The 13117-nt window shown below is 37.3% G+C and overlaps 1 protein-coding gene across 1 annotated transcript; it reads left to right on the top strand.

Moving 5' to 3' along the window:
• The first annotated feature begins 9312 nt into the window (after positions 1 to 9312).
• Positions 9313 to 9942, top strand: NEUROG2 (neurogenin 2). Its single transcript, XM_053700188.1, has one exon. It carries the CDS (start codon positions 9313 to 9315, stop codon positions 9940 to 9942), a length of 630 nt encoding a protein of 209 aa, XP_053556163.1.
• Positions 9943 to 13117: the final 3175 nt, after the last annotated feature.

Raw genomic sequence — 13117 nt, 5'->3', positions numbered from 1 at the left:
TTTCTGTAATCAGAGAATAGGGTTTTGGTATTTCCTTATTTGGACGATATCTTGGTACTTGCTCAGTCTTCTCATTTTCGAAGAATCTCATACGAATCGACTTGTGTTGTTTCTTCAAGTTCATGGTTGGAGGATCAATTTACCAATCAGTTCATTGATTCCTCAGACAAGGGTAACCTTTTTAGGTTTCTAGATAAATTCAGTGTCTATGACTCTGTCCTTGTCAGACAAGAGAAGTTTAACATTGATATCAGCTTGTCAAAACCTTCAGTCACAATCATTCCCTTTGGTAGCCTTATGCATGGAAATGTTGGGTCTTAGGACTGCCGCATCAGATGCGATCTCCTTTGCTCGTTTTCACATGCGACCTCTTCAGCTCTGTATGCTGAACCAATGGTGCAGGGATTACTCAAAGATTTCTCAATTAATATCTTTAAACCGATTTTACGACACTCTCTGACATGGTGGACAGATCACCATCGTTTAGTTCAGGGGGCTTCTTTGTTCTTCCGACCTGGACTATAATCTCAACAGATGCAAGTCTTACAGGTGGGGGAGCTGTGTGGGGGTATCTGACGGCACAAAGGGTTTGGGAATCTCAGGAGGTGAGATTTCCGATCAATATTTTGGAACTCCGTGCAATTTTCAGAGCTCTTCAGTCTTGGCCTCTTCTGAAGAGAGAGTTGTTCATTTGTTTTCAGATAGACAATGTCACAACTGTGGCATACATCAATCATCAAGGAGGGACTCACAGTCCTCTGGCTATGAAAGAAATATCTCGAATTTTGGTTTGGGCGGAATCCAGCTCCTGTCTAATCTCTGCGGTTCATATCCCAGGTATGGACAATTGGAAAGCGGATTATCTCAGTCGCCAAACGTTGCATCCGGGCGAATGGTCTCTTCACCCAGAGGTATTTCTTCAGATTGTTCAAATGTGGGAAATAGATCTGATGGCTTCTCATCTAAACAAGAAACTTCCCAGGTATCTGTCCAGATCCCGGGATCCTCAGGCGGAGGCAGTGGATGCATTATCACTTCCTTGGAAGTATCATCCTGCCTATATCTTTCCGCCTCTAGTTCTTCTTCCAAGAGTAATCTCCAAGATTCTGAAGGAATGCTCGTTTGTTCTGCTGGTAGCTCCGGCATGGCCTCACAGGTTTTGGTATGCGGATCTTGTCCGGATGGCCTCTTGCCAACCGTGGACTCTTCCGTTAAGACCTGACCTTTTGTCTCAAGGTCCTTTTTTCCATCAGGATCTGAAATCCTTAAATTTAAAGGTATGGAGATTGAACGCTTGATTCTTGGTCAAAGAGGTTTCTCTGACTCTGTGATTAATACTATGTTACAGGCTCGTAAATCTGTATCCAGAGGGATATATTATAGAGTCTGGAAGACTTATATTTCTTGGTGTCTTTCTCATCATTTTTCTTGGCATTTTTTTAGAATACCGAGAATATTACAGTTTCTTCAGGATGGTTTAGATAAGGGTTTGTCCGCAAGTTCCTTGAAAGGTCAAATCTCTGCTCTTTCTGTTCTTTTTCACAGAAAGATTGCTATTCTTCCTGATATTCATTGTTTTGTACAAGCTTTGGTTCGTATAAAGCCTGTCATTAAGTCAATTTCTCCTCCTTGGAGTTTGAATTTGGTTCTGGGGGCTCTTCAAGCTCCTCCATTTGAACCTATGCATTCATTGGACATTAAATTACTTTCTTGGAAAGTTTTGTTCCTTTTGGCCATCTCTTCTGCCAGAAGAGTTTCTGAATTATCTGCTCTTTCTTGTGAGTCTCCTTTTCTGATTTTTCATCAGGATAAGGCGGTGTTGCGAACTTCTTTTGAATTTTTACCTAAGTTGTGAATTCCAACAACATTAGTAGAGACATTGTGGTTCCTTCATTATGTCCTAATCCTAAGAATTCTAAGGAGAAATCGTTGCATTCTTTGGATGTTATTAGAGCTTTGAAATATTATGTTGAAGCTACTAAGTCTTTCCGAAAGACTTCTAGTTTATTTGTTATCTTTTCCGGTTTTAGAAAGGCCAGAAAACTTCTGCCATTTCTTTGGCATCTTGGTTGAAATCTTTAATTCATCTTGCCTATGTTGAGTCGGGTAAGACTCCGCCTCATAGGATTACAGCTCATTCTACTAGGTCAGTTTCTACTTCCTGGGCATTTAGGAATGAAGCTTCGGTTGATCAGATTTGCAAAGCGGCAACTTGGTCCTCTTTGCATACTTTTACCAAATTCTACCATTTTGTTGTATTTTCTTCTTCTGAAGCAGTTTTTGGTAGAAAAGTACTTCAGGCAGCGGTTTCAGTTTGAATCTTCTGCTTATGTTTTTCATTAAACTTTATTTTGGGTGTGGATTATTTTCAGCAGGAATTGGCTGTCTTTATTTTATCCCTCCCTCTCTAGTGACTCTTGTGTGGAAAGATCCACATCTTAGGTAGTCATTATCCCATACGTCACTAGCTCATGGACTCTTGCTAATTACATGAAAGAAAACATAATTTATGTAAGAACTTACCTGATAAATTCATTTCTTTCATATTAGCAAGAGTCCATGAGGCCCGCCCTTTTTTGTGGTGGTTATGATTTTTTTGCATAAAGCACAATTATTCCAATTCCTTATTTTATATGCTTTCGCACTTTTTTCTTATCACCCCACTTCTTGGCTATTCGTTAAACTGAATTGTGGGTGTGGTGAGGGGTGTATTTATAGGCATTTTAAGGTTTGGGAAACTTTGCCCCTCCTGGTAGGAATGTATATCCCATACGTCACTAGCTCATGGACTCTTGCTAATATGAAAGAAATGAATTTATCAGGTAAGTTCTTACATAAATTATGTTTTTTAAACAACTTTTCTTATAATTTTTTTTTTTTTTCATTTTCTTGGTATAATTTGTTGAAGAAGAAACAATACACTACTGGGAGCAAGTTAGACACATTGGTAAGCCAATGACGTGCTGCCATTAATCAGAGCTACCTCCCAGCTCCTGAGCCTACCTAGTTTTGCTTTTCAACAATACCATGAGAATTTAGCAAATGAGATAATAGAAGTAAATTTGAAAGTTGTTTAAAATGGGTGCTCTATCTGAATCATGAAAGAAAAATTAGTTTTATATCCCTTTAATTAAATCCCCCCCTGTATCATGTGACAGCCATCAGCCAATCACAAAATGTATGTACTATATACTGTGCAATTTTGCATAGGCTCAGTAAGAGCTGGAGTCTCAGGATGTTTTCATATTTAAAGAATGTGTACGTTTGATAATGGAAATATATAGGAAAGTTTTTTAGTTTTTTTCATTTAAATTGCATGCGTTATCTGCATTATGAAATTAATATTTTGACTTTAGTGTCCGTTTAAATGTCTAAAACCAAACATACAAAAGAAGGAACTCAGTAGTGCTAAAACGAATGCGTGAGAAACCACTTGAGGTCAGCTAATAGTTAATAGTGCAGTGTATTCCAAACTGTATGACAGCTTAAGGAAACTTTTATAGGTAACTGCATAGGCGAATTGGTCAAAATAAGTCCCCCACTGTTGCCCAAGCCTGCTTACTATACCGGACACTTTGGGATCTACGATGCACGGGTACCTTATACCATCTCCGAGTGCTCGTTTCTTCACCGGCTCAGCTGCTTGGCGTCCTCGTGGGTCTGCAGATGTACAGCGTCTCTCCTCTTCGATGAGCGCTAGATCCTATTGGCTAGTCAAAGCGTCAATCAGCAGTAACCAATCCGTGGAAAGTACCGATGCTGAAGAATCACCAATAACTATTTGCTGCACGCACACACCTCCCCACAGCTTAACAGTCCAGGATACACTGGCAAAATGTAGAAATATAGAAAAGCGGTAGTCCTGGAGAGTATAGTTAAAACGTCTTTATTTCAAACTCAGATTAAAAACGAATGGCAGTCACAAGTAAAAGCATAACAGGTGTGGCACTGTTTGGCTTACGCGTTTCGGCTGAGAGCCGTAGTCATAGCCTATAGTGCTGTGTGACACACCTCTCTAAATACTCATACCTAAAATCCTATTGGTTAAAAATTAGAACACACCTGTTGATTACATACTCTATACAAAGAGAACTAATATAAACAGTACCTCCTAAGCAATTAAACCTAGCGAATTTGACAAATACAAAATTCACTTATACATGGAATAAGCATGTTGCAGAATGAGAAATACACACCAAACCTCCAAAAATAGAAATAGTGCAATATACAATGTGCAAAATCTCAAAACATACATTGTGTACTATGTGTACCATATTAGCTATAGATATTCTCACTCTAACAAAGAATATGAGGGGTCAAAAGACAAAACATGTTATACACATAGAAAAGTCTAATACTGTTCAGGCGGACCCTAACCCTATAACATAATTATAAATCTTAATCGTAAGCAATAATATGGGTTAAAATTTCTAAGTTACATGATTGTCCTAAGTAATCAAGGGTAAAGTATATATGGACAAATGAAATCAAATGCCTGAATAGCGCAAGAGATTACAGAGTCCTAAACAGATAAATATGACATGCATAGGAGTGGCTCACAGAGAGCTAAGGAGCCCAGACCAGTTACCACAAATTCATGATATCATACAGGTTCTAAGGATTCCTTACCTGTCAGTCACAGTGAGTGAGCAGCCGACCAGCCCAGCCAAGGAAATACAATCTGCTCTGTTAGGGGTACTTGAAGGTAGAACTGAAAAATACTGATTTATGTGATACATGTAGGAGAGATTACGAGTGGCACGCTAACAGTTACGTGCGAGTGAAAAGGGTTTATCAGGGGTGTTTGCGCGCATCGGACATAGCGATCATATTACAAGCTGAAAGTAAACGCGATTGATTAAGCACAATTAAAGTTCATGCGTGTTGGGATAGTGCATCCTCAGAGCTCTGGTTAACTGTTTCGCAAAACAAAAAAGGGTCACAAAATACTTAAAAAATACATTTAAAAGTACAGTTACATTCATAATAAAACTAATAAAAAATTATTAAAACAAATTATAGAACAAACTTAAATTGTAAGGGCTCAAATATATGAGGTCTCAGGTGTTTGAAAAAAATAAAGGCAGACAAAGGGCTTCAACAGGGCTTTGCAGTTAAAGGGACAGTCAACACCAGATTTGTTGTTGTTTTAAAAGATAGATAATCCCTTAATTACCAATTCCCCAGTTTTGCATAACCAACACAGTTATAATTATACAAGTTTTACCTCTGTAATTACCTTGTATCTAAGCCTCAGCAGACTGCCCCCTTATTTCAGTTCTTTTGACAGACTTGCATTTTAACCAATCAGAGCTGTCTCCATGGTAAATTCACGAGCATGAGCTCAATGTTATCTATATGAAACACATGAACTAATGCCCTCTAGTGGTGAAAAACTTTTAAAATCCATTTAGATTAGAGGCGGCCTTCAAGGTCTAAGAAATTAGCACATGAACCTCCTAGGTTTAGCTTTCAACTAAGAATACCAAGAGAACAAAGCAAAATTGGTGATAAAAGTACATTGGAAAGTTGTTTAAAATTACATGCTCTATCTGAATCATGAAAGTTTTTTTTGGACTAGACTGTCCCTTTAAGTAGATGAAAACATGTAAAATCATATTTATGCAATATTAAAGGGACACTAAACCCAAAAAATGTATTTCATGATTCAGGTAGAGAAAATAATTTTAAACAATATTCCAATTTATTTCTATTGTCGAATTTGCTTCATTCTTTAGATATTCTTAACTGAAGAAAAAGTAATGCACATGGGTGAGCCAATCACATGAGGCATCTATGTGCAGCCACCAATCAGCAGGTACTAAGCCTATCTAGATATGATTTTCAGCAAAGGATATCAAGAGAATGAGAGTTGTTTAAAATTGCATGCTCTTTCTAAATCATGAAAGAAAACATTTGGGTTTAATGTCCCTTTAATTTTTAAAGTGTATATTTACTGTAAATATTTCACATTCCAGTGTTCTGCACATAGCAGATTATGTTCTATATATTTTTAAATACAAAAAACGTTTTACTTTCAACTTGTAATACTAGTGCTACCCGACACCAAAAACCTTACTTCTAGCGATGTTAACAAGCGAGAGCTTTAACCCCTTAATGACCACAATGTACCCTGTATGTCACTGGTCGTTAAGGGGTTTTTCAGGACATAATAGCACAAGTCTAGCAAGAACACGCTATTAATGCCCTCCCTCCAGCAGGCTTTGTGGAATAGAGCAGTCTCAACGCTGGTGGCAAGACCACGCTATAAAACAATCAAGTCCCAAAAAAAGGCCAGCGACATACAGGGTACGCAGGGGCACATCTAACACAGGTTGAGGGACAAGGTATTTATGAAATCTCGTACAGTGAGCACCATTCACAAAAGCTCTCTAATGATCTATTACTATTTTGTACTGTGTTGCTGACTGAAGATCCCTAATCTCTCAATCTTTAGTGAATCATCTACATAGGGTAACATAAGAATACACCTTCAAAAGTTATAGTGACTAAGCAGGGACCGATGCATTCTGAAATCTGCTACCTTATTTGGTGATTTTCCCAGTATATAAAAGGGACATGAAACCCAATTTTTGTTTTCTTTTATGATTCAAACAACACAAGTTGTTTATAATTTTATGTTCTATCTGAACCATGAAATAATTTTTTGGGGTTTCATGTCCCTTTAAGATAGCATCATCTACAGCAATTATCTTTATTTTCATTGTATGTTTTGTTTGAAAATGTGCTCACTTTTAATAAGTAATTTGACAGTCTCTTTCATCCTCATGAGATTGGCACAAAAATACATAAAAAGCTCTACTGGTGATAAAAAGAAAGCCGCTTTTCTTCAGGGTTTTAAACTGTAGAGGGAGTTCTCATTAAAACATGTCAACCCTGGCAAATGAGTTAAAAAGGACATAGGATTTGAAGGACTTTTCTTCAATAATGGTACAGTTGCAATAGTATGTACGAATTGTGGAATAAAGTAACTGGAAATGTTGGTGAACTCAGAATTTTGCCCAGCTTCCTCTAAGATTAGTTCTTGAATATCATTACATACTTTTGTCCACTAGGGGTCCAACAGCGGGAAGCCCAGTGTCCCATTTGCACTCAACCACTGCTTTAAAATATCCCGATTGAATATTTTCAGACTTGAAATTTATGTATAAAGAGTAGAGACAATGCCTTTCATTTCAAATCTTGGAATTTTTTCATCACACAGCACAAAATTAGCCTGAATAAACTTCAGAATGCATCATAATTATATGTACTAAAAGTAAAGTTATCAACTTCCAGACCATGACAATATTTCGAAATGTAATTATTAAAGATGCAAGTTGTTTTTTTGTGTTTTTATTAAAGCAAAGTGCATATCACTGGTGCTTTTGGTCCCTTTATGTTACTAGTCTTTTTTCATGTATCGTATATTAAAATTATTTTAAACTCGGCATACAGCCTGCTTTATAGTTTGAAAAAATATTTGAAAAATTATTTAATTTGCACAAAAAGAAAACAAGATTACCAAAAAACATTACCATTTGGTATAACAGATGACATGACAGAAAAACTTTTCTTCTGAAAATGTATAATTTAGTACAAGGTACTTCCTATTTAATTCATCTACATACCCCATTACCCCGTAGATTTCGTTATAATGTGTGAAATAATGTGTGTTGAGGATATGCTGGGTCATTTCAGCAGCAGCAGCAATTATTTTATTGAGGTTAACAAAAATACCGTAATTGAGATTGTAATTTTAACTTCAAAATGTTCGGTTTTACAAGAATTATATATAGGTAATGTTACTGTTTTCTTGTTATAATAGTAATAAGTATTATTATGATCTCAGAAGACTGAGCAACATTACACTCCCAAGTTAAACCGTTCATTTTTAAAACGGAGTGTGTTGGCGCTTATTTTATTTATTTTTTCTTTCTAAATGCAAAACGTAATTGTTTTATATTAACTACATGTTTTATATATTCTTGCACAGTAGCCCACAAGCAAGTATTTTTCCATTCCAGTGACATTGCTGAGTTAAATAAGATTTTGGTATTTGTTTTGTTGTGTTCACTAACTGCAAACTACAATTAGGGTATACAATAATAAGCTGGTTCCTTTTGTTAGTCGTAATAATAATAACAATAATTATTAATAATATAATTAGCATCCTTGAGAAAAAGAGTTTTGGCTAGGAGATAGTGTTTGGCTATTATTATTTAGCCAGCCCACTCATACACCTGCCTCCTCCCTCTCTTCCCGCCTCATCAACAGCTGAAAGGGCCACACGCCCGGGCGCGCGTGGCTGACAGGACTCTGGCCAGGAAGCAGAAAGCTTTCTGATTGGTTGCCGGGGTCCCCCCTGGTTCATTAATAAAATTAGCGGCACGCTTCAGCCAAGCAACAACCACCAATCGCAACGCTGAAGACAGTTTGGATTAACCCCTTTCGTTTCCACAAAGGATGCGATGCACGCTTCGCAATGCGTTACAGGTTCCCCTGGCTATAGAGGGGTTAAAAAGGACAATGAATGGAAAAGGAGGAGTAGCGGCAGCATAAACAGCAGGGATCAGCACGAGAGGGGGGATGAAAAAAAAGTGATGATAATGAAACGAATGGACCAAAGAAGAGGAGGGAGAACTGTGCCCCGAGGTAGGTTTGATTGTTTTGGTGCGGGTATATAAGGGGTTTTAGGAGGGTCGTGTGCCAGACGCACAGCCTGCTGATCCACAGACAGCTTCACTTGAGAGCTGGAGAGCAGGGGCGCGTGCCAAGCACACACACACCCACTCACACTGTGCTAGTGCCAATACACAGCGTGGGTATCTCCTGTGCAAAGACCTGCTAGATCTACAGGGAGAGCACCCATTACTCAAGGACCTGCCAATAGAGGGGGCACCCGGTTCGAATATACAACATCTACTCTGCTTAAAAGTAAGTTTTATCATATCGTGTAAGAATTTAGTAATATAGGCATATTTGTTGTAATGGAACCATAGGTATTTTAAGCCTTTTATAGCATTGCAGTGAGAGTCTATGGTAATTATTTTTGTAAAGCATTCTGTTTAATATGAAGTACTAAGGTGATTATTACAATGCTTGCATTTGTTTTACCAGCAGAAGATGAGCTACACCAGCGCATGTGTTTATTTGCATAATTAGCAGGTTTTTAAAGACAGTATCAGCTATTGTAAATCATTTTATGAGACTGGAGGATTAGGAATGTATTTGTTGGTAAATGAAGATTTCTAGAAGACCTTTTACCGCTATCAAAAAATATGCTGATGATTTGCCCTTCTTTTTTACAGGATGGTGATGGTAAAGAGTGAATATACAGAGGAGGAGATGTCTTCTGCCTCCCCTTGCTCAGTCTCTTCCTCTAGTATGTCTCCACAGCCTTCTGATGAGGAGCTACTGCCTGCTTTTTTTCACCTACAGGCAGGAGATGAAGGTACCAAAAGGTCCAGGAGAGGCCGTTCCGGGGCAGGCAAAAGTGGGGAGGTGGTGATGAAAGTAAAGAAAACCCGGCGCATGAAAGCCAATAACAGGGAGAGGAACCGTATGCACAACCTGAACTCAGCCCTGGACTCGCTGCGTGAGGTGCTGCCCTGCCTGCCTGAGGATGCCAAGCTTACAAAAATAGAGACCCTGCGCTTTGCCCATAATTATATCTGGGCACTCTCTGAGACCCTACGCTTAGCTGACCAGCTGCAGGGATCCCCACCATCTCCAGATGGGCTCAGTCAGGATTCCCCATCTTCCCCCTATTCACCCTGGAGCTGCACTTCCTCCCCATCTTCATCCTGTGGGTCTATATCCCCAGTCAGCCCTGACAGCTCCACCTCGGACATGCTGGAATACTGGCGCCCCTCAGATCATAACTTGCAGAGAGATTACACCCAGCAGCACCTGTGTGGGGCTTTCATGGGAGTGAACTGAGCATTCGCATCCTGCTGGGGTGAACTTGCTACCTATAAGACTAAATAGACATCTCAGTGGGGTTGGAGGGAGTGTTGAATGGATGGTTATTGGTTCGGAGGGCATTGTTACAGTGCCAAGGAGAATCCTCTGTTTCCTGCTCACAGATCCCTGTGGTATATGACTTGCAAGATAGTAATTTAACAGATAACTTATTCTCTGCTTTTTAAAACACATAGTAAATAGTTGCCACAGTAGACTCTGTGGAGCATAGAATATTTATAACTTAGGAGCCATAGTGAATGAACTCACATAGAAATATATCATGTTAGCAAAAAATACCCAGAAGTAACTTTTAGATGCTATGGCTCCTGGGTATTTTTAGTCCTGTAACTTATAACCATTTTGCCTCAAAACTGGTAGACAATTATCTATCAACATAAAGATGATTTTATACGCATTAAATGTTTTATGTATAAGTGGAAAATTGATGTAATTCAGAGCTAACAGTTGCACTACATATAATAGGAAAATGTAACCAATATTTTTAAATGGTACATATCTTGTGCAGTTGTTCCTCTAGAAATACTTAATTTCCTTTTAAATGTCTGCTCCATACGTGGTAATATTTGGGTTTAGGGAGTTTTGTCAGGGAGGATGTAGGAAAAAATGTGATTTGTAACTAAAACTATAGTAGACAAGTTTGCATTGTAAGTGCTAAAGTAGCATACACGATGTGTGGGTATGCTGTAGTAGAAGCCAGTCAGCTAGCACTGAACCACAAACTGATGTTAACATGTAATTCAGTTCATGACCGCATCAGAACTTGTAGACAGATATTTTACTCAACACAAACTTTAAAATGCATGACATCTGCTTTATTCTCATTCCTCACTGGTGGCTGTGGGAATTTCAGCTGTCAAACCAAACTTTCTCTCTGATGTGCACTTTGTTCCTTCTCCCAGATTTATCACAATACCTTTTTTGTTTTGTCTTTCTCTTTGCCCATTTCCATCTGCCCAGTATGATTTATATGAAAACAAAGTTGTTTTCTACACGGCCAGGTTAGGAGTCATTGTATAATTTGTAACCTTTGTACATATTGAATGCAAGCGTGGAAATCTAGGCTGAACTTTCTATTAGAAGGGGAAAATGCAAGGAAAGAGAAAAATCTGATGGGAGGATTTCTTCATGCATAGCAAGGGAGACGATACTCCCTCTTCTTTCATTGGACTTAAAATAAATCAGCAGACTGGAAAACTGAACAGGCTAAGAACATCACTGGGAACAGACACATGTGTTCACTTTTATTTATTGCAAGTATTAATTTCATGGAAAATAAGTATTTTTTTTGTATATTTTTAAAAGAGTTTTTATTTTAGAATGAATTTACTGCAAGAGAAATCTTGTCACAATTATAATTATTAAATAAAGAATATAATTTTCGTAATTCCTGTGTTTTGTTTTTACTTTTTTACCTTTGCATATTACTTTTTATAATTATGTTTAAAAAAATATTGAAAGTCATATATAATGTGTTTATCATAAAATAGGATACATTTAAATAAAAAAACAACATATAAATGCTATAGTATAAGTCAATCAGGAAGGTAAACAAAACATTAATCAGTAGACTTGCCATCACATAATTCAGAAACGAAAGGCCCCAAAACATTGTTATGCACCAAATGTAATAAATAACCAAAATGCAAAACCACACCCCTTATTACTGTTGTCCCAAATATGACATAGGGCCAGAGAATAATATACAATATAATTATTTGAGTTAAATATATACAATTTGTCTAAAGACTAAGAAAATTTAAATAGATTGTGTAAAATATATATATATATATACACGTGTGTATTTAACAAAACACTACAAATCTCTCATATTTAACAATAAAATAATATTCTCACCCTCCATAGCAACCCTTCGCAAGTGTAAACTATGTCCAGTTTATAACAATATTATTTTAGTTGTTTTGTTTTTTCCAAACTTTATTTAAGCAGTTGTAAGAAACTCGAGAACAATTAAATTAGGTTATTCAAACAAGAGTCTACAAGACAATGTCATTAATAGTCCATGCGACTTTACAAGGATTGAGAAAAATAAGTCCTTTGAGTGATTGTAATAGACTCCAAAAAATATGGTAACAAAAACTGGAAAATATTTTTATAAAAAAAAAACATTACTTATGAAGACCTACAAAGTGGCCACAACCAGCTCTAGGATAAACAAATATTAGAGGTATTTTTTGCAAAAAAAATGCTTTGTTAAAAGTTATCATTTTTGATGGCTTTTATGCAACTTGCAGCTGATGCAATGCTAGGCTGTGTGAACTTGTATTAACAAGCTGTGCATGCTCCAAGTGTTTGTGGCACGCATTTGGGTCAGGCCTGTTATCAATGGAGTGACACAAGCACATTCAAAATTATTATTCAAATACATTCAAAATAAATGTTCTTTCAAAAGCAAGTATATTAGAAACCTGCTTATGCCATACGTGCATATGCTATTACACAGTAATAATTCTTACTAGATGCATTTTTGTTAAAGTGAGGGTAAATCCTAGCATTTGTGAAACACTAGGATTTATCCATTGGAACAAATAAAGGGGACTTTCAGTCATGAAGTATAAAATACTTCATACTGAAAGTTCCTTTATTTGTTTGAAGGTTTGCCGCACTGATCTCCTCAGGCAGCCAACGGCAGAATGCTATTTTGCTGAGAGGTGACGTTTTCACCTCTTAGCCAATAACCATGCAGGATATCTGGCTTGGGGCTGGCTGGCCCGCACCGCTATTTGCGAAGAGGTGGAAACTGAGCATCTCAGTGCGGCGAACGCTTCAAACAAATAGAGGAGCTTTCAGCATGAAGTTTTTTTATACTTCATGACTGAATGTCCCCTTTATTTCAATAGTAAATCCTAGCGTTTCACAAACGGTAGGATTTACCATCACTTTAATGTTATACATTTGTTTCCCATTAATTTTTTTTTTTTTTAATTGCTTTTATGTTTGCAAGGTATGTCTGTCTACCAGTATAGCTATTGTTTTCCTTATTAGTCATCAAGCTCCTATACCATGAACCAGTATTGCAATACATACTTAGCTTTGAAACATCAAATTAAACAGCTTTAACTTTAATCTTATATGCATTGATATGCACTTAATATGTTTTATATAGAAAGCT

This window comes from Bombina bombina, chromosome 2 (genome assembly GCF_027579735.1).
Source record: "Bombina bombina isolate aBomBom1 chromosome 2, aBomBom1.pri, whole genome shotgun sequence".
NCBI classification, from domain to species: Eukaryota; Metazoa; Chordata; class Amphibia; order Anura; family Bombinatoridae; genus Bombina; species Bombina bombina.
This window is presented reverse-complemented; position numbering and strand designations above follow the sequence as displayed.

Bases quoted from the DNA above. Each gene is read 5' to 3' on its own strand.
- NEUROG2 (XM_053700188.1), top strand. From the start codon at position 9,313: ATGGTGATGGTAAAGAGTGAATATACAGAGGAGGAGATGTCTTCTGCC.